At 44.9% G+C, this 27,178-nt stretch overlaps 2 protein-coding genes across 3 annotated transcripts; both read left to right on the top strand.

Annotated features, from left to right (window-relative positions):
• The first annotated feature begins 96 nt into the window (after positions 1 to 96).
• LOC130112579 (pre-B-cell leukemia transcription factor 1-like) lies at positions 97 to 12,679 on the top strand. 2 transcript variants are annotated; one of them, XM_056280011.1, is made up of 8 exons: positions 97 to 1,408; positions 2,641 to 2,714; positions 7,885 to 8,129; positions 8,432 to 8,622; positions 8,776 to 8,911; positions 9,035 to 9,191; positions 10,957 to 11,043; positions 11,971 to 12,679. In XM_056280011.1, the coding sequence occupies exons 1-7, from the start codon at positions 1,224 to 1,226 to the stop codon at positions 10,998 to 11,000; spliced, it is 1,032 nt and encodes a 343-aa protein (XP_056135986.1). In that variant the 5' UTR covers positions 97 to 1,223; the 3' UTR covers positions 11,001 to 11,043; positions 11,971 to 12,679. The 2 variants fall into 2 exon arrangements, with proteins under 2 accessions (XP_056135986.1, XP_056135987.1); XM_056280012.1 differs by having other exon boundaries at positions 10,957 to 11,047.
• Positions 12,680 to 23,555: 10,876 nt separating this feature from the next.
• LOC130113354 (basement membrane-specific heparan sulfate proteoglycan core protein-like) lies at positions 23,556 to 26,602 on the top strand. Its single transcript, XM_056280940.1, has 8 exons — positions 23,556 to 23,638; positions 24,213 to 24,359; positions 24,472 to 24,606; positions 24,775 to 24,947; positions 25,094 to 25,280; positions 25,374 to 25,553; positions 25,658 to 25,924; positions 26,036 to 26,602. Exons 1-8 carry the CDS (start codon positions 23,590 to 23,592, stop codon positions 26,038 to 26,040), a joined length of 1,143 nt encoding a protein of 380 aa, XP_056136915.1. The 5' UTR covers positions 23,556 to 23,589; the 3' UTR covers positions 26,041 to 26,602.
• Positions 26,603 to 27,178: the final 576 nt, after the last annotated feature.

Here is a 27,178-nt window from a genome sequence, read left to right as displayed (position 1 = left end):
GCGACTGAAGAGCGCTGTGTGTGTGTGTGTGTGTGTGCGTGCGTGCGTGCGTGTGCGTGCGTGTGTGTGATCGGTACTGTAGCGCTGGGAGGAGTGGAACCAGGGGTAAGAAAGGGAGCCGCGCCGAGAGAGAAAACGGGAATAAGGAACAGCTCACGGTCTGGACGGACATTGTTGCAGCGGGACGGGGATTTCAGAAACGGACCCGCACGGAGTTCCTGGAATGCTTTTTTTTTTTTTTTTTTTACGGTCCGCCTTGTCGGCGATGCGATCGGTCGCACACTTTTAATGACCGCGCAGGTCACCGGGACTGAAGAAAAATAGGTCCCTGTAAGTAAAACTAAACGAAGAGGACAACCGAAAATTGTAAACGTGTGGGTAGCGCCCCCCCCTTTTTTTTTTTACTAGGCCATAGGTTATAACGTCGGTCCTGCCGTGCACGGGCGGCTCATAGTTAGTCTGTGGTGGGTTTTTTCTTCTTGACGTTCGTGTAGGCTGCAGTTTGAAAACAGGCCGAACAGTCTTCCAAAGCTGGAGATGATTCGCGAATCTAACAAGCTGTCGTGGTCGTTGTTGCCATTTTATTGCTCCTAGCAAGCTCACTCCCCTCCTTTTTTTCTTCTTTTCTTTATTCGTTTGCATAGTTGACCGTGTCAAAGGCAGCCCCCCCCCAGCTTTCGTCTGTCGAGTCGTCCGTCTTGTGAGCCCTCGTTCCTTGCCCCTAGCTTACGGTCTAGGAAGAAGACATGCGCTCCCCACTTTGAATGTTTGGATAGTAAAGCTATCATCATCACGCAAAATCACCCCACAAATCACCGTCGTGGACGCCCGAAGAGGGAAAACTGGATTTCTTTTTTTCTGAAAAAGCCAGCATCGTTGAAAGTGTAGCGCCTTATTTCGGGACAAATAAATGGTAAGGCTGCACTTTTCCTCGTTTCTTTTGTTTCCCAGCTTGGGATATGCTCCGGGGCCAGTATGCCCAGCGGGCCTGATAGGCTACACCGGTCTCAGTTTGCGCGATCGGTGGGTTTTGTGTTCTTTTCCGGCAACTTCAGAAGCTCTCTGTGTTTGAGGACGAGCGCGATCAGGTGCCAAAGGCTATCTCCTTTTTGGGGTGAGGGAGGGGGGAGGGGGGAGCCTTCTCTCTCTTCTTCGTCATCCCGCAGGCATACGTCGAGGCAACTGTCAAGTTTTACTGCCCCGGTCCGGTCTTTGTGAAAGGTATGGAGGAGCAGGCCCGGGTGATGTCGGGTCTCGTCGGACTGGCCGCGCTGTCCCAGGGGGATCTGGGGGTCCCCGACGCCGTGCGTAAGCAACACAGCCTCGGACAACCGCAGCAGGACATCGGCGACATCCTCCAGCAGATCATGGCCATCACGGACGAGAGTCTGGACGAGGCCCAGGCCAGGTAAATAACAAAGGGGAACAATAACAGGGGGAGGAGTCCGAGCACAACACCTGACGGGGGGGGGGGGGTGAGCGAACGGGAGTTGACAGAATTGAGTTTTAATGTGTCTGCTGAGTTGGAAAGAATGGCGGAAGGCCCGTCAGACTTGAACGGCCACGCGTTTCTCGTGCCGCCCCCCTGTCAGTGTAACCTACATACTCTTAACTTTCATGGCCGCTCATCGGGCTAATTGGCTGAAATGGGTCTGTCTGTAATTGATAGGCCACCACGTCATTAACGAGTAATAAGGCTATTAGTTAGGTCTGGAGAAAGGAGGAGGAGTTAAAGTTCTCTCCAACATTTGAAATGTTAATGTCCCGTTTGTTTGTTTGTTGGCAATGGAGAGAGGTGTTATCTTTTGGAGTGAGGTATTTTATCAGTTGTAGGTTATTGTTGGGTGGGGTGGGGGGTGTCAAATTTCTCCATTTGAGCCATTGTCTGCTGTAAATAGCCTTGTGCTTGTGGATCCTATCACCCCCCCCCCAAACACACATACTCATGCACGTGCACACACGCAGACACACAAACATTAATCTATAGAGGTATTTAATTTTTTGGGTTTATGTTGCTCTGTTATCATGGCAACATATTCACTAACACATCAAATACCATATTTCTTAACTTCTTAGTGTTATTTGCCCCCCCCCCCAAAAAAGGAAAGAAAAACTCACATACTTTTTCCCCCTCTCTCCTCTCTTGGCTGAGGTGAGTAAGTTCAGATGGATTAGACAGGTATGTGCTCAGGTTGTTTGCAGAAAAAGGCTTAAACTGGTCTAGTGACAGACTCGGCACACATCTCCCAAGCCTTTGTTAACCCTGACTTTCATTGTGAGGGTTTCTGTGTGTGCGTGTGTCTGTGTGCGTGTGTGTGTGTGTTCGTGCATGTGTGTGTGTGTGTGTGTGCAGATCAGAAGAGGGTCAAAACCGCTCAAACCTTGATCCTTTATGTGATTTTGTGTTTCTGTTATGCGACCATATTGTGATTGTGAAAGCCAACCAGTTGAGTTAATGTCAGTTAACACAAAGGGGTTCATCAAAACTGTGTGTGTCTGCATCTCTCTCTCTCTCTCTCTCTCTCTCTCTCTCTCTCTCTCTCTCTCTCTCTCTCTCTCTCTCTCTCTCTCTCTCTCTCTCTCTCTGTCTTTCTCCTCTGTCCTTGTTGATTTATCTCTATTTTTGCCAAAAAAAAAAAGAAAACATGCGTTGAACTGCCACAGAATGAAACCTGCACTCTTCAGTGTCCTGTGCGAGATCAAAGAAAAGACAGGTGAGTCCCACAGTCTGCTGCTGACACTTTCCATAACCAACCAATGATCAGATTTCACATGCTAATGAGAAAAGATCTTTAAAGGCAGCAGGCAGGAAATGATAAGCAGATGTGTGGTCGGATGGTCAGTTATAGTCACCTTACTTTCACCTTATCTAAGGTTACCCTCTGTCTGCAGCCTTCTCCCTTCTCTTATCCTCCCTCCCTCTCTTGCACAGCCCGTCTCGCCCTTCCATTTTGTGTTGCAATATGTTAAAAGCATTTCTGTGCTGGCTGCCTTGGTGATGTCAATGTCCTCCTTTAATTGCTCCGTGGGTGAGAAGGCCAGAAACGCCACTACACGGAGGGGTCAGGCAGTGTTATAACAGTGGAAGCTTGCGGTTCATGGGAGCAGTGCAAGTGTCCATGCGAGCAGGTGTGAATTCAAAAACACTCTGGAGTAGCTGTGAATGTAGATTTCATAAATACTTGTGCAGTATATACCAGCAAATGGCAGATTTTCTTTTCAGGTAACTAGACAGTTCTCATCCAGGACAGGCGTTCATGTTTTACATCACGATGTCCAGATTTGTTTCTCTAACTGCAGACTCATCAGTCCCCGTTAAATTCCTAAAATGAGTTTGTTCTCGTATAGCTGAGTGTTATCCCATGAGGCGGGCCACACGACACCCTAAAAGACTCGAGCGCCTAGTTTTCTTTCTAACTGTGTAATTTGCTCCCCCCCCCCTTTTTTACATGGTCAAAGTCAGACTTTGCAACGCATGTAGAAACAAATAGTGTGAAAGAGAGAGGGTCAAAAACATGAAATGATATAAAGAAAGATCCCCAGAGAAAGAGATTCTCTCGATTTTCCAAGATCGGGGGAGCAAGAAATCTGTTTTTCTGTTTTGGAAAGACAGCGTTCCCATCCCATGTGTCAGAGCTCCCCCCCCCCTGCCCATTTGATGACTCATTTACTGATAAGAAAAAAAAATTGATTGAAATAGAAGCCAACTCTCAAAAAACACCATATATTTAATTCCCTGCCTCTCCCCCTCATTTCCCAGATGTTCAGATGATCTTCTAGACAATCTATGTAAATACTCTCTCTTTTTGTCGCCGTCCTCTCCCTCCTTTCCTCTCTGTCCCGAGTTCCCAAGTTAGAACCAATAAAAATAACTCCTCACATGACAGCGGCAGTCAAGACATTGTTATTTTCCAAGGATGCCCTCCTCCCTACATCCGTTATTCTTCTCACTCACTCTCTCTCTCTCTCTCTCGCTCTCTCTGCATAACTGTTCCTCATCCTGTCTCCCTATGTCCATCTGTCTTTTCTTCTGTTGCAACCCCCTCTATCATCCTTTTTACCCAACGCTCCCTCTATGTTCATCTTCCCACGTTTGTGTTCTGAGACTGTCCGAGGGTAAAAAAGGAAAAAAGAAAAAGGACTTTGTTTTTACAGGCAAAGCAGCAGTAAGTCTGAAGAAAGACAGCAAGAGATGGGTAGGCAAAGATAACTGAAAACAGAGCTGCCTGCCATTTGGCTGAGAAATAAGAGGGAGAGAATGAGAGTCAGAGAGAGAGAGAGAGAGACAGACAGACAGATTGATGGATGAGTTGGAGGGAAAGCTAGTAATAGTTGTGTTTCATGGATTGGCAGACAGTTGATAAGCTCCAGACCCCGAGTCCTCTCAGCCTTCCCTGCTAACACATCATTCTCACTGGGGGGCAGCGAGTGGCCACTGCCCCCCAGTGAGAATGGGCAGCGGCCACCCGCTGCCTATACCTCTTTCTGTCTCTGGTGGGCCCACAAAGCTGGTTTACCCCACCAGAGTAGTCACGCAAGGAGTTGTTTTTTTTTTTTAGCATGAAATGTCATGTATAGGAGCTCCATCAACATCTCTTTCTCTTTCACTCAGTGTGTGTGTGTGAGTGTGTGTGGGTATGCTCTACAGGGTGGGCAGTCTGGGAGGCTGGGCCATAATCCAGACTAATTATGGATTAATTAAAATTAATGGGACCTGGCTCCCTCAAACATTACATCCCCCCATCCCCCCACCCACCCATCCCTAGTGCTTGTAGTTCTTTCTCATGAATATCCCCCCCCCCCCATTTGCTCTTGGTGTCATTTCTTTTATGGGTCAAATTGTATTCTTCAACACCCCATTTTATTTCTCACACCATAGCTCTGTGGGTTTCCCTGTAAACGTGCCGTAGTTAAACGCAGATAGGGTTCAGATGCAGACAGATTACTGCCAGAAAGAAGAGGCTTGAAAAGGCCGGACAGGATAGGAGTGGTGGTGTGATGGAGAAAAAAAAAGGGAGAGCTGTAAGAGAAGTGAGGGATGAGGTGGACTCTGGCGCTGGAAAGCGTGAGAGAGTAAGGATAGGAGGTGATGGAAGGGGACAAAGGGGGACTGGGGAGTCAATGAGAGATTTCTCTGTAAACTGTTAAATGTGCTAAAAAAAAAACCCTACCCCTGTTCTTCCATACGTCCACGAAATCTGGCGACCCTCTGTGCTGTTATGTCCAGCAACATCACACACACACACACACACACACACACACACACAAATAAATAAAAATAACAATAGTAGTGTGGGTGTGAGTCACTCAGGCCTGTTCTAATGGATTATTGAGGATTTGGATTATAGAGTAATCTAGTTAACCAGCCACACAAAGGTGTTAGGTGTAGCACACACTGCATCAGAGTTTTCCTAGGGGTCATAAAGTGCAGTTTACACAATATTTTTTGGGCTAGTTAGGTTAATTGTCTGGTTGAGATATTACTATAAATACATTATATATTTGATATATAATCATAAATATTCAGAATAGCAACGTTATATTGTCAGTGTGTGTGTGTTTATGTGTGTGTGCGGCATGCTGCCGGTGCGTGGGCGCCTGCGAATACCTGTGTTACTGATGAGTGTCTGCACTTGTGCGTATGTGCGAGTGTGTGTTTGTACTCGCTGGATAAAGTGGCGGTTGGCCAGATGCGGAGGCTGTCATAGCCCTTGTTGTGGGATTATGAATGTGAGACGGATCCCTGGTACTATGCAGTAATTGCCACCTAATTTGCATAACTCTGCAAATTAATGACCTCTCAAATGAGCATTCATTTTTCAAAGGGTCTTTAGTATCTCCTTAAGAGCAAGTGTTAATTAATGGCGGTGTGTGTGTGTGTGTGTGTGTGTGTGTGTGTGTGTGTGCGTGCGTGCATGCGGTTGAGTGTTTCTTCCTTGTGGATTTGGGATGCCAGGGATAGCCGTCATTACTACCATAACAACAGCTACTGCTTTTGATTTTATTCTGTCCATTCAACAACTCTTAAAAAAAAAACTACATTTGTATATGTCAACAGACGAGACAATGTTTGCATGTCATCAGCCGAGCATACAGACCAACAGACGGTGCTTAGACTTGATCTTCTTAACTCCCCCCAACAAATACTGGCACACAAAGAGAGCCATAGTTAGACTTAGTTTCTTATGTCATAGTGTGTCAGAAGGGTCAGTCCTTTCCTCTCCAATAGACTCCATTTTCTCTAAAGTGTATTGGTGGTATTATCTCCAGTACAGACTGTCTGTTTCAGCCCCGGTGGACCGGTTCCGGGGATGCCAAGCAGTGCTGCCAGGCTGTTGTTGTTGTTATTATTATTATTATTATTATTTTGGTTGGTTATGTTCATATCGTCCGCAAAATAGCCCCATAGAGGCAATAAGCAGTTATCGTCACATGTTGTCTTGGAATAGACCAGGCCAGGCCAAGTGTCGAGGTTGCTAGAGATTAGAAGCTGGGGCTTCTCTCTGAACTGGGCCGAGCGCCGAGCAGATAATGATCAGCTTTGTTCAGATTGTTCTGGAAATTGAGTTTTATTTCCACAATAAGGTTATTCTGAGTTTGTTCAAGGACATTTGTGGAGGGGATGGTGCGCAAACAGTCACATGCAAAGAACAAAGTGTGAGAATCTGAACGCAGTCCTTGGGAGAGTGGCTGCTGTTGGTTGTGTGTTTTAAGAAAGTGCTCTCTGCTGGCCGTCAAGGGAACTGCAGTCGTCCATTACTATCCTTTCACGTGGTCTGCTATAAGGGCTTGACACTGTAATGCAATTTGTCTTATAATAACTTGCTGTTGTTTTTCTCGTTGGAAACATGATCAACGATATTTATAGCACTGGAGGTAGTTTTTACTTAAACTTTGATTTTTTTTCTGTTTGCAACATCTCATAATATAACAAGTTGTCATAAAATACATTGATGTTGGGGAAATGTTTTGCCAATTAATAATTTCTATCTACTCAAAACGTGTTGTATAGTTTTTGGACACAGCAGTAGAGATTTGATCAGGTCACAAATCTTTCGTTTGATTCTTGTTGATATCCCAGAGAGCAACGAAAATCCAGCAATCGGAATTTGAGGGAGGATTTAAACCTTTAAGACAACATGAAATGAAAATGGATTTTATTTTTTTACTTTGTTAGCACATCTCCTTGGTTGTATTGTGTATGTATTCAACAACTTATGGCAACAAAAAAATCATAAAAATTACATTTTTACTTGTATAAAATTAAAATCGAGTCACTTGAACATCCTCTAAACAGACAAGTTTTTGTGATTGCATCACCAAGTGCAAGCAGGCAGGCAGGCGAGCAACAGCCAGATCAATAATATCATAAAATGCTATGCACGAGCCAATCAAATCCTGAAGGATCAAGTTACATCCCTCCCTGCATTTTGTCCTGCCCCAATACCCTCTTTAACTTGAAAATATATCACATTACGGAAGCAAGATATGCACTGAAGGCGGTTTCACGTTTTCCTTAAAATCAAGGACATGCACACTATTGCCACTACTTGTTCTCCAGCTGTTTTTCGCGTTGAGCCTACCCAACAGGGCTGTAATATTTCCCAGTAACTTGTGATAACTCATGCCAACCAGTAAGCAGATCGTGACTTACAATTGTTTAGCAAGTAAATAATTAGTTTCACAGGTGATCTAAACCCCTCCACTGCCACTACCAAAGGCAAAACCCGTAAATAAGCTAAGTGCCTCTCCTAAAACTGTATTTCGTAGCAGTTGCCACAAACAAATAAAGCATTGATGACAGCAAAGAACATAGGTGAGAGGGTTAAGCTACCTACTGACATGGCCATGACAGTTTCTCTCCTTTTCTGACATGCTCCTCAGTGCTCAGTATCCGTGGCATCCAGGAGGAAGACCCTCCAGACCCACAGATCATGCGGCTGGATAACATGCTGTTAGCAGAAGGTGTGTCAGGTCCAGAGAAGGGCGGAGCTTCTGCTGCGGCCGCGGCAGTTGCCGCAGCGGCAGGAGGTTCGCCGAGCGATGGGAGCATTGAACACTCAGACTACAGAGCCAAACTGGCCCAGATTCGACAGATTTATCATAGTGAACTGGAGAAATATGAACAGGTATACTACTCAAGAAAAAGGCCACAAGAAACCATGCTGAACAGTAATTTTTTTAGCGCTGCTAAGAGGAGTTATGCATGAGTCAAAACCTTTTTCTTTACCCTCTGTCTGTTTGCCTCTCCCTCTCTCTCTCTCTCTCTCTCTCTCTCTCTCTCTCTCTCTCTCTCTCTCTCTCTCTCACTTTCTCTCCTCTTTCTTTCTCCCTTTGCCAAATTCACCCAAGGCCCACTTTGCTCCCTGTTATTTTCACCCCTCACATTTAAACTTCTCTCAAGTGTGGTGCATCCTTTCTTCCCATGCAGGCATGCAGTGAGTTCACCAATCACGTGATGAACCTTTTAAGGGAACAGTCCCGTACGCGACCCATCTCACCAAAAGAGATTGAGCGTATGGTGAGCATCATCCACCGGAAGTTCAGCTCCATCCAGATGCAGCTCAAACAGAGCACTTGTGAAGCTGTCATGATCCTACGCTCCAGATTCCTGGATGCCAGGTCAGTTTGTCTTTCCATCTGTGGCTCCAATTCTTGTGTCTCTGTCTTTGTTTGCATGATGATGTCTGCCAATCTTTGTGACATATGTGCTTCCAGAGAAATACGGTGCCACCTTTTTTACCGTTTCCTGTCTTCTGTTCTTTTTTTTCTTAGGCGGAAGCGTCGAAACTTTAACAAACAGGCGACAGAGGTGCTGAATGAATATTTCTACTCCCACTTGGCCAACCCCTACCCCAGCGAGGAGGCTAAAGAGGAGCTGGCCAAGAAATGTGCCATTACTGTCTCTCAGGTTAGGATCCAGGGTCATGGGTTGGATGAGTGTCGGTGTGCACGCTAACACACAGGGCAAAAGGGACTCAACCACTCAATGGTGATGGTGGTTATTCTTTTTTAAACTCCTTTTTCCTCTCAGGTGTCCAACTGGTTTGGTAATAAGAGGATTAGATATAAGAAGAACATTGGAAAGTTCCAGGAGGAGGCAAACCTGTATGCTGTGAAGACAGCCGTGGATGCAGCCAGTGTATCCTCACAGGCCAGCCAGGCAAACTCCCCGGCCACCCCGAACTCAGGTACAAATGGTCCCACTCACATGGATGCACACGCCATTGTAAATCAGCTCACAGTTTTCCCCCAAATGGAGCGTACCCCTCTTTGCCAAAGTGTACATCTACATCAAGTGCTGTTCCCTCCCTGGACTTGTTGAGAAATTACCCAGTCCCCTCTCCAGCAGCCTCTCTCCTGATTGGCTGAATATGACATTCTGCAGGATCATCCAGCTCCTATTGTAGGGCGAGCACAGGTCATGGCCCCCTGGGTTTGAACTCAACAGGTGGGGAGGGGTTATTTCTCCATCCGCCAATGCAGCCTCAGGTAGGACTGCAGTTAGCCCCCTCACCCCCTCCTAGGTTAGCTTCTCAGAGCACCCATTCCCCAGTTGCTACTATTTGCTTTCCTCATTCCTAGTTCCTCTCCCCAGCACCACTTCCTCTACCTCTCCAGATGCTCAACTCTTATTCCATCTGAGACAGTGCTAACGTCATGTAGTCCCTTGAATACCTCTAGGCTAGCTTAGCCAAGTCCAGTTATCCCTTAGGGCTGCTGCATGCTTCAAACAAGGTGCTATTTTGAATGTTGAATGGCATCAGAAAGCTCCGTTACAACATTTTGGTGTGTGTGTGTGTGTGGGGGGGGGGGGGGTCTGCATCCAAAACTTTTTCTAACTTTCTGAAACCAACACTCTGAAGTCTATGCCTACTTTCTGCAGCAATTGGTCAGGGGTGCCAAGATGTATAAATGGGTGGGGTTTCAGGAGGTTTGTACTTTTTTTTTTTAAAGATTATCTTTTGGCATTGTCCGCCTTTATTTGATAGCGATAGTAGAAACAGACAGGAAAGGCAGGCGAGAGAGAGGGGATGACATGCAGCAAAGAGCCTGGGCTGGATTCAACCCAGGCCACTGCGGTAAGAACTCGCTCTACCAGGTGAGCCCAGGGCAGGTCTGTAAATTTTATCTGTTCACTCTTCACACAACCCCTTTCACTGCTGTGCTGACCTGCTCATTGCTCACCATGTCACCATGGCTTCAAGGAACATCTCTAGGAGAGTTTGCTTTAGTTTTTTTTTTTACTCTTGATGTCAGGATTACAAAGACTTCCTGTGTGCAGTCTCACCCTCTATCACAGACAGCTTCTTGCCCCACCTTCAACTTTAGGCGTTTGGAAAAGGTATAAATGACTTCGCCATGTAATGTGGTTGGACAGTGAGTCGTACGAACTAGTTCCTTTGAAGCATATCGAAGAACGCTTTAGTCTCTTGGGAGGTGCATTAATAAGAAGCTTGCCTTTCCTGTGTTTTTTCTTCACTGCAAATGTTTGATGGAAGACAGATGCAAAGCGGATCTGCACCCTCCTCCGCTATCTATTTCCTCCTCTGTTGTGATGGGAGAGACTTATCTGCAGCATACTCTACTCAGCTTTGTCAAATACACTGACCCCACTATAGAGTCCCTAGCTCCCCCAGGTCCTCTAGTAGAAATCCCTAGACCACCAGAGGCTGTTGAAATACAGCATTTGGGTGAATATCCTGGACATCCAAAACGTCCCTGGACACCCTTGCAGTACCTCTGCTGGCCAAAGTTCGAGGACCTGTGCTGTGTCCCTCAGTTTGTAGGACCTCAGAAGCATTTATTTCTTTGCGTTGTATTTGTGTGTGTGTGTGTGTGTGTGTGTGTGTGTGTGTGTGTGTGTTCTTACCGTGTGTTTCGACATTTGTTTAAGTATGTATGTGTGTTTTTGCGTATTATGTATACATGACGTGTCCCCTGTTCACTATACAGGCGGATATCCAGCCTCGTGTTACACTCCTGACGGGAGGTTATGAGGACCTGCCTGGAGGGACACTCTTCCCCACACACTGTCTTCACGTAGGTAGCTATGGTTATGTGCTGTTGCTATGGAAACACAGCAACCGTTTTGAGTATCCACACTAATGGCGCGTTCAAATTACGGGCGTCCAAAAACAGTAAAATGCAGCCAGTGACCAGGCTATTTGTTCTTCAAGTGGTGCTGTTTGATATAGGCAGCATCGGTATAGGTTTTATATCGTGAATTTATGATTCTTTAAAATTTTTTGGTATGAGAAAAGTAATTAATAAAAAAACATGAAAATTGCAATGTGGTGATGAATTGTGTATAGCTGAGCTAATATAGCTCATCATAAAATATGTTCCCATATCGTCTGATCATATTTCTTCCCACTATTTTTTAAAAATATTTTGGGCGGATTGCTGGCCGATAAATTTTAATGCATTTTATTTAGGGCATTTCATAAAGATGCATCACAAGTTAAGGGCAACTCATTGCTATTGGAAATGGGCCAGAAAAGTGAGAATTAGTTTTTCCTCCAATGAGGTGGAACTATCAACTTTCGGGGGTGAGGGGCGTGTAAATGGTGAAATGACCATAAATTATGATTGGTTGACGTTTTGCATTCGCCATTGGAATGCTGAAAAGAAAAAGTTTTGGACGGCTCAACTTTGATTTGTGGCCTGTCATGCTGCGCCGTGTGTTGAACGTATGTCAGCAGTGTTTGTCGTCAACTTCCATTGAAAATGAGTTACCTCCTGTTGCTTTGTCGCTGGTAAAGTGAACGTCATGTAACACGACATCCTTGTAGTCACATACATCACAGCACACACCTGTGTTAAATGGCGTTGATGAGGTTTCCTTATCCTACGACACAATTGTCACTATTTTTAAGTCATGTGAACCTAGACAGCAATCGCCTTTGACAATGTTTCTGTGTCTTTGTCTGTCTGTCTGTTTGTTTGTCCATCTGTCTGTCTGTCTAGGTTGATGACAGCTGGCAGGACAATGCTGACCCCCCCTCCCTCATTCCCCCACCAGGCAACAGCGTGCACTCTGACACTTCAAACTGACACTGTTTCTATTTTCTCCTTTTCACCCTGCTCCCTTTACGACCCCTCAACTCAATATAAAAGCCTGAGGAGTCCAGTAGTCTTACCTCAAAATGAGCCCAAAATGGCCTCTCTCCAAAACTCAACCCTCCTTTTTTCATGCCTGACTCACAATACCCCCCTCCCCCAACCGCAACAGCAGTCCCTCTCCAAAAGTCTTCTTTTCTTAACTTTTTTCCCCCCTTTGTTTTTATAACCACTCACCATGTTTATTTCGTCTATTTTTTTTAAGAAACAAGATCTAGTTACTGATATAGAGAGGCTTTTTCTAATACTGTTTTAACAATGGAGCCCCTGCCTGTACACGGCTCAGAGCCAGATGTGAATTCATCATGTTACTTCAAAGAATTGGAAAAAAAGGGTTGAAGAGAAAATAAGTAAAAAAAAAAAAAAAAAACAATTATGTTACTTCTCTAGAATGCATGTAGTCCTTTTTAGATGTTTAGCAATTATTGTACTTTTCTTTTTTCTTGTACTTTTTTAAAATGTTGCTACAGAGGAAAAAAATGTATAGGTTCAACAAAACTTGTAAATGGCAGAAAATAACCAAAAATGAATAAACATTGTATGTCACTTATTACAATTTTTTTGTTTCATGTTGTGGCATTTTTTTCTAAAGAGAAATGAATTTGTTCTATATGAATCTTGTAACTTGTTTTAAGTACAGTGTGCTTTTAAGTGGATGAATACTTTTCAACAGTTAAAAGTGAATGTGTAGACCTCTTATGCAGTAAGGTTGATGAGATCATAAACTAAATTAGTTCTTCAGCTCCAGCTACTCCTGCAGAGCCTGTCTTACCAAATTCATATCTACACAATGAGTCACTGGTAGTCCCTGTTATCGCAGCTTTTGAGACAAACTCTCGTTACTTTGACTAAGCTTTTGTCAGCTTATAAACCAACTACGTGCCTACTTGACCCTTTACCAGCAAAACTTTTTAAAGACTTCTGGCCTTTCCTGGGACCTACAGTGCTAGCCATTGTTAATTTATTACTTACTATTGGCACTGTTCCCAGCAGTTTTAAGACAGCTGTGGGCAGACTTCTACTTAAGAAACCGCACCTCGATCCAGGGTCTTCCTTTCACACTTATGTTGTTTAGTCCGGACTTTCAGACTTTCCAGAAAAGTCCGAACCAGATTGCCAGGTGTGAAACCTCTTGGACCAGGGTACAGGGATCAAAGACTCGGTCTTTGGTCCAAGCTCAGGAGGTAGTCTCGGTTCAGACCAAGGTTCATGAATGTCTAATGTGAAATCAAAGGTTCGGACTTTCGGATCAATCACAGGAAGTGATAAAACAAACACAAACAGTAACACCCAGCAACCTTCGCTTCCTTGCCTGCCATCTGCGTCGTCTAACGTTATGCAAAAGGCATCTAATTGAATGGCGATGACGAGCTAATCGCAAAAGCACACCTTGGTAATTAAAATGTTGGATGCAAAAGCATATTTGTAACAGTACGATGGCAACAAACTGAACAAAGATTTGATCCATGGCTAGATAGGCAATTGAACCCGCCACGGCCACACAGGGGATTCGGGTGCCTCAATTGCGTTGCTCAGGTAACCGTTAACGTTTAGATTTCGTTCTGAGTTGCCAGGTTACTGTTGATCCTTTGGTTCATAGGTCCGCTGGTATGAAAGCAAAAGTCCTGAACCTAATGACTATAAAGTAACAGATGTGAAAGCACCAGAACCAGACTCTGGTTCAGACCTTGGTTTGGACTTTCAAGTGTGAAAGGGACCTCTAATCTTCCATTCTTTTCTAAAGTACTAGAGAGAGGTGTGTATCAACAACTTTCGACCCATATAGAAGAAAACTATCTATATGAACCTTTTCAATCGGATTTCAGGCCTGTCACACCACTGAAACTGCTTTGACCAGAGTGGTGAACGATCTTCTAGCTATGGACTCTGATTTCACGTCTGTGGTTCTACTACTGGACCTCAGTGCTGCCTTTGACACCATTGATCATTGTATACTATTATATAGAATAAATTGTAATTTTGGTGTCTGGCTTAGCTCTCCCTTGGCTTAAGTCCTGCTTATCCGGAACAACACATTATGTCTGCTGTAATAATATATAAATTTTTTTTTTTTGGGGATTTTTTCCCTTTTTCTCCCCAATTGTACATTATACTTGGCCAATTACCCCACTCTTACCCACATCCGACTTCCCACCCGCAGACACTGTCAATTGTATCTGTAGGGACGCCCGACCAAGCCGGAGGTAACACAGTGAATTGAACTGACAATCCCCGTGTTGGTAGGCAACGGAATAGACCGCTATGCTACCCAGATGCCCCTTACATCAAAATTCTGACGTTAAATATGGCATATCCCAGGGCTTGGTTCTTGGCCCTCAGCTTTTCTCTCCTCGGCCAAATAATATGCAGTCATGGAATAAATTTCCATTGCTATGCGAATGATACTCAGTTGTATGTGCCTAAAAAGGCTGATGATCATACTCAAATGACTAATTTAGAGGCCTGCTTGGCAACTGTGAAAAATTGGATTTCACTACATTTCACACACTATATGGCACTACATGGTCACTTGCCGCCAGTTGTGTCATCCACAATGCAGCACTTACCCCCACCTTCAATGTGAAGCACTTTGGGTGTCTTGAAAAGCACCATAAAAATGTAATTATTATTTCCTGCTTTTAAATTCAGATAAGACTTAGATGCTGGTTGTTGGCCCTGCAAGACACAGACACCAATTTGATCAAGTAACAATAATAATCAACAAATCTGTGATTTCACAAAGCGTAGCAGCCAAAATCTTGGTGGTGTTATGTTTGATCCCAGCCTTTCCTTTGATAACCACATTGAAGAAATCACCAAGACTGCCTTTTTTCACTTATGTAAAATAGCTAAAATTCAGTCTTTCCTGTCAATGGCTGATGCAGCGACTCTAACACATGCATTTGTTTCATCCAGACTTGATCTGTTTTTAGGTCTGCCACATGCAAGTACTAAAATTCTTCAGATGGCTCAAAATGCTGCACCTAGAATCCTAACTAAAACTAGAAAATTTGACCATATTACACCAATCCTTGCCTCCCTTAATTGGCTTCCTTTCCATGTTAGATAAGACTTCAAGGTGCTTCTGCTGACTTATAAAATCCTAAATGGGCTTGCCCCATCTTACCTGTCTGATTTCCTTAAACCATATATTCCATTTCGTGCTCGCCAACTCTCAAAATACAGGGCTCATGTGTGTACCCAAAGTTAAAAACAAGTCAGCTGGTGGCAGGGCCTTTTCCTATCGGGCCCCGTTCTTGTGGAATAACCGGCCTGCTGCCATCAGACAATCAGAGACTGTTGAGTCCTTTAAATCCAAATGGAAAATTAATCTTTTTGCCTTAACCTACAATTAATTGTCTTTAAATTGAATACTTCACGATCTGTAATGCATGGTCAGTTGGTTTCTGTCTTTGAATTTACCATCCATTGTTCTGCCAATGAGATTATAGTGTATAGATTACTGACTATTGTAAACTGTTCTCTTCTCTCACGTCTTTTCGCTCTCTCTGAATGATGTCTTCTCCTTTCTCTTCTCCTGTGTATGTATGTGAATGGTGTGATGTGAGTCTCCCCCACGTGCACGTGCAGTCTGACCTCCTCCTAGATCTTCATAGTGATGGTGGTCGCCACCTGGACACTGCCTGGCATCCTCCTCATCCCATTTTTTTTTAATATATCATATCCTGTTTCAATGATATAGCCTTCTCTCAGTGAGAAGTGTGACTAATGTTTTTTCTTGTCTCTTCTCCCACATATGTGAATGGTGTGATGTGAGTCTCCCCCTGTGTTCATGCGTAGTATGTCCACCTCCCATGTCTCCATGGTGATGGTGGTTGCATGGCCCAGGTCCTAGGCTGTTCTGGTGGCATCTGGACACTGTTTGGCATCCCCCTCATCAGATTCTTCATATATTGTATAATCCCATTAAAATTATGTTTTCCGCTTTCAATGTTGTATTCTGTAAATTGTGTACACACAAGATCCATTGCACATCTGTCCATCTTGGGACAGAGATCCCTCTTCTGTTGTCTCCCTGAGGTTACTTCCTATTTTTTTCCCCTGTTAAAGGGTATATACACTCACTGGCCACTTTATTAGGTACACCTTGCTAGTACCGGGTTGGACCCCCTTTTGCCTTCAGAACTGCCTTAATCCGTCGTGGCATAGATTCAACAAGGTACTGGAAACATTCCTCAGAGAGTTTGGTCCATATTGACATGATAGCATCACGCAGTTGCTGCAGATTTGTCGGCTGCACATCCATGATGCGAATCTCCCGGTCCACCACATCCCAAAGAAGCTCTATTGGATTGAGATCTGGTGACTGTGGAGGCCATTTGAGTACAGTGAACTCATTGTCATGTTCAAGAAACCAGTCTGAGATGATTCGAGCTTTATGACATGGTGCGTTATCCTGTTGGAAGTAGCCATCAGAAGATGGGAACACTGTGGTCATAAAGGGATGGACATGGTCAGCAACAATATCCAGGTAGGCTGTGGCGTTGACACGATGCTCAATTGGTACTAAGGGGCCCAAAGTGTGCCAAGAAAATATCCCCCACACCATTACACCACCACCACCAGCCTGAACCGTTGATACAAGGCAGGATGGATCCATGCTTTCATGTTGTTGACGCCAAATTCTGACCCTACCATCCGAATGTCGCAGCAGAAATCGAGACTCATCAGATCAGGCAACGTTTTTCCAATCTTCTATTGTCCAATTTTGGTGAGCCTGTGCGAATTGTAGCCTCAGTTTCCTGTTCTTAGCTGACAGGAGTGGCACCCGGTGTGGTCTTCTGCTGCTGTAGCCCATCTGCCTCAAGGTTTGACGTGTTGTGCGTTCAGAGATGCTCTTCTGCGTACCTCGGTTGTAATGAGTGGTTATTTGAGTTACTGTTGCCTTTCTATCAGCTGGAACCAGTCTGGCCATTCTCCTCTGACCTCTGGCATCAACAAGGCATTTTCGCCCACAGAACTGCCGCTCACTGGATATTTTCTCTTTTTCGGACCATTCTCTGTAAACCCTAGAGATGGTTGTGCGTGAAAATCCCAGTAGATCAGCAGTTTCTTACATACTCAGACCAGCCCATCTGGCACCAACAACCATGCCACGATCAAAGTCACTTAAATCACCTTTCTCCCCAATTCTGATGCTCGGTTTGAACTGCAGCAGATCGTCTTGACCATGTCTACATGCCTAAATGCATTGAGTTGCTGCCATGTGATTGGCTGATTACAAATTTGCGTTAACGAGCAGTTGGGCAGGTGTGCCTAATAAAGTGGCCGGTGAGTGTATTTTTTTAGGGAGTTGTTCCTTATCCGATTTAAGGGTCTAAGCACAGGAAGTTGTATTGCTGTAAAACCCACTGAGGCAAAGTTGTAATTTGTGATAATGGGCTATACAAATAAAATTGACTTGAAAATTTATAACGAGCCAATTTTAAGGCTTCACAGTTTAAGGTTACACACAGTTTACTTCACAGTTTAAATGAGTCTCCATAATCGACTGGGTTTGCAGACTTTTCTGTCCTAATGGTTCATTTAGCTCAGCAATGCTTTTCTGCTTGAGGCATTGTGTGCAAAAGATGCTTTTTAGCTCAACCTAAACGAGACGTCTGAGCGTTTTCCTCATTACTCTGTTCATAGAGACTTAGGGGGAAGTTTGGAATGAAAGACCGGAGGATGCAGGAGCGATAACAGAGTTGACTTAATTTGAGACTTATCAAGCCATGCCTTGTGGCTGTCCCATATATTGTGTGTAAAGTGTTTATTATTGCTACCAAACATCGTCCCATCCATGTTCATCTCTCACGTCGTAACAGATGCCCCCTCAAGTGTTAAAAGATGTTCCTGCACCTCATCTGCCTTGTGTCAACCCCCACCCCCAAACTAGACACACTACAGAAGATGTTCCATACAGGCAATAATAATAATGATGCATTTTATTTTTATAGCAACTTTTAAATCACACTTCACAAAGGGCTTTACATAATAAAAACAACAAACAAGGAGGAAGGAATTAAAACACGGTAAACAAATTTACAAAGCAGTAAAATAAAGAGAATATTAAAGAATCGGGGATAAAATAAGCAAAAAGTAAAGAATCGGGTATAAAATAAAGTAATGCACTCTCGGGAAACCTACAGCAATGTACTTTTAACCCAGGTTGTCCTCTTGCCTATTTGACTATGACTACCTTTGCAATGAAACAACCTAACTTCATTTTACACTGCTGTTTTTAATTCCTTATTCCCTTCACCAGTTCTTATAATAATAATTGGTCACAGATCCTTAAATGGGACCAGATAATGGAGTTTAAATGCAGACCACTGCCTTAGTATCAACACATTTCAGGGTCATTCATCCACATTTAACTGTCAGTCTCCAAGCTTGTATCAGGTCTGAAAGTGGGTAAAGATTGAGTTTTTAAGTAAGACTGTTGACCTGCATTAGCCAGGGAAGCGTAACACTGGTGGCTGTACTCTTACCTCCCACATGTGGTGTTTGAACTTGGATGTGTTTTAATTCAAGCCTATCCAAAGGAGTTGAATCAAGTGCAACTGGACTTGGACTTCAACTCCTTTGGATAACCATGACCTGGATGAATGAGAACATTCACAGACATAATTCAAGCCTATTTTCAATCTACCTATGGTACTTGTTTTGAAGCGTATATAGTGAAGTTTTTTTTCTCTTCCTTTTTCTCCCCAGTTGTACTTGGCCAATTCAATTACCCTACTTTTCACATCCGGCTTCCCACCCGCAGACACAGCCAATTGTGTCTGTAGAGACGCCTGACCAAGCCGGAGGTAGCATGGGGATTCGAACCGCCAACCCCCGTGTTGGGTATCTAGCAAAGTTTTGGGAGCAGGACCATGCCTCAATCGCACCACTTCTGGCATTTTATAAATACCCACCTCGTCTCCTCCTCTTCCGCTCTCATATTCTATGCCAAGAAACTACCACACAACATCGCCTCGATCACACTCTGAGCTACTACCCCACCACACGAGCAATGTCTTCCGCCACTCACCTCTTCGTTAGTATGGATTTCGTATCATTATCCCCACCGGACCATGATGTATTCAGACAAAATCAGGACGACCGCTTACAAAGTTTCCACCAGTCCATGCCAATGGACACAGCAACAGAAACAAACTTTCCTGCCATCTCCGTGCCTGAGTCCCGCTTTCTGTAGTCCAAAAGCCGTCATGGAAGCGAATGAATCCACCAAGCTCCAACTCGGTGTCTTCCGTCTTTAGTATTCTGCCCGGTTAGTATTCTGCAACATTCAATACTACCACAGTCCACCTGATGAGCCCTCTGCGTCTCCCAGCCCACCTCCCTCATCAGCAAAGAGAGGACCAGGCAACTCAAGGCTTCGAAAAGTTCAGCCGAATAAGCATTCTGATCTCCAATTTCCCACTCACCCAGTGCTGCATCAAATGCCAACTTCTTGCCCTCCTAGACCACCTCAACTTCACCCTATGCATCATTGCCCAAGGGCGAGCCTTTATCTCTCACTTGCTATTTATCTCTTCTTCCATCCCATCACTCTTGACTTCCATCTCCCTGGACAGTTCAAGCCGTGCCGAACTCTGTCTGTGGCTCAATTGTCTTGTCAGTTGGAATGGAATCACCTTCTTCTACGATGACCAACTGACTAACCCAAATGACAATGGAAGATTGTTTGCAGCGGAATGGCCCCCAGAGTTCACAAATGAATGCCGGGTCGCTTCCTCCGCTTTCTTTGAAATCTACCTCATAACAGCTGCAGCTATTCTGTGGGGCCATGAATGGTCCCGCAAGTCCATGCTTATATACTCAGACAACCACGCAGTCATAGACCTAATCAACAAAGGATGCGCCAACTCCCCATGCATCATGCTGTTCATGCGCAGCCTAATCTGGCACTCCGTCATACACCAATATGCTCTCTGCACAGCTCATGTTCCCGGTCACTCCAATGCCATCACTCATGCAGGTACTTTCCCAACACCGGTTCTCCCATATTCAGCACTGACATTCAACTTGTAAACTTGCCCTAATACCATTAGGGCAAGTTTAGGGCAATAGTTGTGGGAGTAATACCATTGACTCCCACAACTCCATCATTGATAGCCTACCACCCTTAATCCTCTCATCCTATTGGACAGCTTGGAAAGTTTCGATTACTTTCACGACCAGTATAACATAACCTTCCCGCGTTCGAGCTCGTCATCTTGACTTGTTTCATTACCTACGACCATTCCGTGATGGCTATTAAAACACATACCATCAAAGTTTATCTCAGTGCCAACAGCTTCTTCTCCAGGCTCATAACCGGCAGTCCGGGTATGGCCTCCAGCCATCCTCAGATAACTTCACTCCTCAAAGGACTCCCGCATCAAGAGCCAGCTAAAACTTCTCACCGCCTTCCTCTTACTGCCGACTTGCTGTGAGTCTGCATCCACACCATTGCTTTTTCGGTTTCCTCAGATACTCCAATTTCACTGCCTCAATCATTCACTTTGACCCACGCCACCATGCTTGCATTTCAGACTTATCTTATTTCTCAGACGACATGGTGGTATTCTACTTAAAGTAAACAAAAACCAATCAATTCTGTCATCCTGCACCCATCTTTTACTTCAAAGCCCAACCACTGCTGAAAACCTTACGAGACCCTCGCAAACTACTTACTATTCTGGAAATCTCAGAGCATAATATAGACAGACCCTGTTTTCATCACTGGATACGAACAAGTGGCCACTCGATTCTGGTTCTGCCATTACTTCCGCCACATACTGTCCTTGACTGGCAATTCTCCTATTCATTATTCCAGATACTCCTTCAGGATCGGAACCACCACTTCAGCCTCCTGCAATGGCATCCCAGAACACCTCATACAACTCATGGGCCATTGGTCCTCCCAAACGTATCATCGCTACATCTGTTCAGATCTTAAAGATCTCAGATCTGCTCAATCTTATCCTAAATAAATAGAGGTTTTAGGGGTACATTGTTGCCCGGGTGCTATGGCGGATTCCCTATGAAGCCTCCCCACAATGCAGTCAGCGAACAAAAGAACTACGCACATCAATAATTTTAAACGCACCTTGCTGATGGTGTGGTCCTTGCTAGTGAATTGAAGCTTATCTAGCAAAGTTTCAGGAGCATAACCACACCTTAACCACGCCACTTCCAGCATTCCTATAAATACTCACCTAACCCTCCCCTCCTCTTCTGCTCTCGTATCTGCGCCCCTCCTCCCACCCTATTTTTCTCAGTTTCTTCCTCTCCTTCCTCCCCTTTGTAGGATCTTGAGGGGGGTCTGTCGTTGCCTAGGTGCAACAACGGATTCCCTACAAAGTTTCACCACAACAGAGTCAGTAAGCAGAAGAACTACGAGAAATACATCAATCATTTTTCTTTAAAAAACAATTTAAACACATATTGTTGATGGTGTGGTCATTGCTAGTGAAAAAAAAAAGATGTTTTTTTTTGCTGCCTGCATTTCCAGTAATAGCTACGCGTTGTTTATAGCAGATGACATCTAGTGGTCCCTGGCAAATGATAAAAGACCACGACAAAAACATCTTTGAGCTCTTTGACCATATTAAACCAATTCTTGCCTCCCTTCATTGGCTTCCTATCCATGTCAGATCAGACATCAAGGTACTTCTGCTGACTTATAAAATCCTAAATGGGCTGGCCCCATCTAACATGTCGGATCTCCTTAAATCATACATTCCATCTCGAGCTCTTCACTCTCAAAATACAGGGATCCTGTGTGCACCCAAAGTTAAAAAAGAAGTCAGCTGGTGGCAGGGCCTTTTCCTATCGGGCCCCGTTCTTGTGGAATAACCTGCCTGCTGCCATCAGACAATCAGAGTCTGTTGAGTAATTTAAACCCAAACTTAAAACTCATCTTTTTGGCTTAGCCTACAGTTAGTTGCCTTTAAATTGAATGCTTCACATCCTGTACTACATGGTGGGTTAGTTTCTGTCTCAATGAATTTACCAAGCACTGTTCTGCCGATGAGATTATAGGGTATAGATTACTGACTATTGCAAATTGTTCTCTTCTCTCAAGTCTTTTCTCTCTCTCTCTGAATGATGTCTTCTCCTTTCTCTTCTTGTGTGTGTGTGAATGGTGTGATGTGAGTCTCCCCCATGTGCACGTGCAGTCTGACCTCCCCCTAGATCTTCATAGTGATGGTGGTCACCACCTGGACACTGCTTATCATCCCCCTCATCACATTTTCTTTTTATGTATCTTATGAATCCATATAATTTTGTTACCTTGTTTCGATGTTATATCCTTCTTTCACTTTGATGTGTGACTAATGTGTTTTTTGTTGTTGTTGTCTACATGGTGATGGTGGTCATATGGCTCGGGTCCTGGGCTATTCCAGTGGCACCTGGACACTGCTTGGCATCCTCCTCATCACATTCCTCATATATTTTATAACTCCATTATAACTCTGTTATCCTCTTCCAGTGTTGTATTGTGTAAACACAACTTTCATTGCACGTTGTCCATCTTGGGAGAGAGATCTCTCCTCTGTTGCTCTCCCTGAGGTTTCTTCCTATTTTTTCTCCCTGTTAAAGTTTTTTTTTTTAGGGAGTTGTTTCTTATCCGATGTGAGGGTCTAAGGACAGGACGCTGTGTTGCTTTAAAGCCCCCTGAGGTAAATTTGTAATTTGTGATAATGGGCTATACAACCAAAATTGACTTGACTCCATAATAAACCTTCCCTAACTACCGTGCCCTCCATTTATGATGAGGGCTAAGACAGAAGTGCTGACAACTGTGCATGGTTTAACCTGGGAGTCTGCCTGCTTCAACAACCACTGGCTCACAAAAGCCATCACTGGCTCATATACCAGGCCAGTGAGAGTGTATAAGTTGAAATCCAGTCAGTTACTGGAAAATGAGTATTATAGTCTGGAGACCACAATGGTGAAAGTGGTGCTTGCGCCATCGACAGCAATTGCCTGCATGTAATCACCAGGGCTATTCCCCCCCCCCCATGCATAGCAGAACTCCCTTGAAAGGACTGCAGCTTGACTGTAATACATAAAGATTTTTTTTTTGCAACTTTTTCTCACCTACTTCCTAGAAATTATGGCCTGTCGGTGGCTTCTTTTGCTACTGTTTTTTTTAGCTAACTCACATGCATACCAAAAATATGTTCAAATTTCCCTGGTTATCAATTAAAGAAGATTAGATTAAAAGAAAAAGTAGGATCAGACATTTATGATAATCCATATAATGTTGTTTCAGTGTTATAAACTTCACTTGCACATTCCAACACTGTATAACTTAATACCTGGGGCACCTTTCTAACGGTGATTTGTGGGGTAAACAGTGAGGGGTCGAAGGTTGAGAGTGCCAATATGAGAGAGAGAAAGAGAGAGAGACAGAGCGAGAGAGAGGCTGAAGTGGAGGGACAGAGGGACTGTTCTCTGTTCATCATGGATATCTCGACCGTAGCTTTGATCCTGTGCTCGTTGCTATTTACAGGTAATAACTCCAGGTTTGGATTGAAGTCAAATTCCGGGGTGTGATAGATGAACTGTATGACAGTTTGCACACATAATTCCCTTTGATTTTGAGTTAAAATTTAGGATGATCTTTGTGGTTGTCGATGGTGTATTGATGTGCTGATTTAAGTGGTTTGTGAAGGCATTCCAGACACTTTCCAGGAAACAGCTGACTTTTTGGCCTCACTCTGATGATATATTGAACATAATTTTGCCCTTTAATAGAATTTGTCTTCGCATATGAGCCTTTTTTTTTACATTTTCTTTTGCTTTGTTATGAAGTAACTGTGCAGCCCAGTTTGTGTATTTGCTTAGGTCGTTTGCTTTCGGGGGAGGGGAGGGGGTTGTTTACACTTTGCACTTTGCACAAACTTGATTGCAGGTTCACAGAGTTTCATTGTACCTGGGTGTCTGTACTTGTTTCTGCCTAATCATGGTTTGTTCCTCTCTCTCTCTCTCTCTCTCTCTCTCTCTCTCTCTCTCTCTCTCTCTCTCTCTCTCTCTCTTGCTGTCTCTCTCTCTCTCTTGCTGTCTCTCTCTCTCTCTATGTGTAGTGGATGCCCAGGCCCCCGTTCTCTCAATAGAGCCCAGGTCGGCTGCAGTGCGCCAGGGGGAATATGTCAGTTTTAGGTGCAAAGTGTTGAGTGGTGCGCAGCCCGTCCAACTGGAGTGGAGGAGAAGCAATAACCAGGCCTTACCAGGTCAGCCACGCACAACGCCTTAGCTGAACAGGAGTAAGCACACACTTCTCCACTGCCATCTTCTGTCTAGTATCAGTGAATACTGAAAGCTGCATTCTGGATATCTCTTTAGACAATGTAAAGATTGGTCCCGATGGCTCGGTTCTGACGATTGCTAATACCCGACCCAGTAACCAGGGCCAGTACCGCTGTGTGGCAACCAACTCCGCAGGCCGCAGCACCGGCACAGCCATGCTGAATATCCGACGTGAGCTTGTCCCGTACACTCTGTTTCTGTAATTGTGTGCATGCGTGTTTATGTATGTGCATGTTAACTTTGCGCCTGTTTGTTCGCCATTACACCCTTCCTCCTCCACGTGTTTATGGGGGGTGACTTTATGTGTCTGATGTTTTGTCTTGGTTTGTTTCTTCTCAGAATCTCCTAAGGCGCAAGTTACTCCCCAAGGGCCCCTGCATGTCAGGGTGGGTGAACCTGTATCAGTGGAGTGCCGCGCCACAGGCAGGCCGCGCCCCAAACTGACATGGAAACGTCAGGGTTCCACTCTCCAGCTTTTTACTTCAGCAACAGATGATGCAAACACTATACAGGTGAATTAAAGATGCAAGCAAACACACACACACACACACACACACACACACACACAACATCTCATCAGCATTAGCTTCACCATCCTCATCATCATCCTCATCAGTCATCATCTGTCAGCAGCCATTCTCTCTCCCTCTCCTCTCAGTGGGATGCAATGCGTCCAGAGGACTCTGGTGTGTACGTGTGCCAGGCTGAGAACAACGAAGGTGTGACAGAGGTCAAAGTTGAGATAACTGTTGAGGGAGGGCAGGGTGCACCAGTGGCCTCGGTGAGCACTGGGAAAATCACAGCAGTGGAAGGACAGACAATCAAAATGGAGTGTCACGCCAGCGGTAAGTCTACAAATGTGCGTATGTGTTTGTTCCTACCACCAAGTCTCTTCACAGGTCCCCCCCCCCTTCCTCTCACACCCTATCACCTCTCAGGTTCTCCCCCTCCTGTTATAACCTGGACCAAGCTTCGAGCACCGTTGCCATGGAAACACGCCGTTGAAAGTGGAGTTCTGACACTGACCAGTGTGGGACGTCAGGACTCTGGACAGTATATCTGCAATGCAACCAACAAGCACGGCTACAGCGAGGCTTACACGCAGATGGAGGTGGAGAGTGAGTAGAGACGGCAAAAGCACGTATTCATGAATCCCTGATTCAGATTACAATTCATAAGCCAAAGTGACTGAAATTGTGCTTGCACTCGTCTCCTCCCTTAGCCCCTCCATACACCACATGCCTGCCCGATCAGGTAAGGCTGAGACGCGGAGACGCCCTACGCCTGCAGTGCCTTGCCCATGGCTCTCATCCGATCACATTCCTCTGGAGCAAAATGGGCAGGGCATCCCTGCCCACTGGGGTAGAGACTACAAATGATGGCCAGCTGCTGATAGCTCAGGTCAAGGTGTCCGATGGTGGAACGTACAAGTGCGTGGCCACCAACGTCTTTGGCTCAAGTGAGGCAACGGCTAAGGTCACAGTAAAAGGTGAGTTGATGGTTGGGTCTATACGGGCATTTGCTCTGCAAACCAATTTCCTACATAGTAACTGACCTCTGCCCCCCCCCGCCCCACACACTCTCTTTTTTTCCTCTACAGCCTAAGACAAGGTACTTACCGTACCCCTTATGACGTGTCTCTCAGTGACCTGGCAACAAACTGGTACTTCCAGCAAGATTGGGTTACATCCATCGAGATGACCGAGATGTTAATTTAGAATATAACTGAGAAGATAACATTTTATGACAAGAAAGCTACCCACTTAAATGTAATTGTTTGCGTGTATTCACTTCCACTATGCTGTAGCACTATAGTTCCATATGGCTAATTATGTATTTTCATAGAAAATCACAGCTTGCTGCTTTGCCTAGTACATATTTCCATTTGGAATGTGTTAATCTAGAGTGTGGAAACACTGGCACATCTGTGGAGGCTGGAAACCCCGCAGGATGTGGACATTATTGCGCTTATTAGTAGTGACTGCTAGCTTCCAAGTCTTCCTTCCTTTGCATTCACTGCCAAGTCTACGATACTGCATTTTTAAAAATGAATGCAGAGGACAGCTAAAACCTCGACCTCATTTTAATTCCTCAGTTTCATGAAATATTGATGCTATCATGTCAGTATTAAAATATTCCAAGAAAAAAAAAACAACCTATGCTCATTCTGCTAAACTGCTGCCGTGACAGTAAAATAACACAGGACTGATGTTTGGGTAAACTTACAGGACAAGCAAGTTACAGTTGTGGGGCATCCGGGTGGCGTGGCGGTCTATTCTGTTGCTTACCAACACGGGGATCGCCGGTTCGAATCCCCGTGTTACCTCCGGCTTGGTCGGGCGTCTCTACAGACAGAATTGGCCGTGTCTGCGGGAGGGAAGCCGGATGTGGGTATGTGTCCTGGTCGCTGCACTAGCGCCTCCTCTGGTTGGTCAGGGTGCCTGTTCGGGGGGGGGGACTGGGAAGAATAGAGTGATCCTACCACGCGCTACGTCCCCCTGGCGAAACTCCTCACTGTCAGGAGGAAAGAAGCGGCTGGCGACTCCACGTGCATCGGAGGAGGAGGGATGTGGCAGTCTGCAGCCCTCCCCGGATCAGCAGATGGGGTGGAGCAGAGATCGGGACGGCTCGGAAGAGTGGGGTAATTGGCCGGATACAACTGAGGAGAAAAAAAGGGGAGGGGGGTTTACAGTTGCAATTTCTATAAAGAACATCACTTCTTAGGTCTACCCCTTTCTCATAT

Source organism: Lampris incognitus, chromosome 5 (genome assembly GCF_029633865.1).
Source record: "Lampris incognitus isolate fLamInc1 chromosome 5, fLamInc1.hap2, whole genome shotgun sequence".
Classification (NCBI taxonomy): Eukaryota; Metazoa; Chordata; class Actinopteri; order Lampriformes; family Lampridae; genus Lampris; species Lampris incognitus.
The sequence above is the reverse complement of the archived record's forward strand: the minus strand, read 5'-3'. Positions and strand labels throughout refer to the sequence as shown.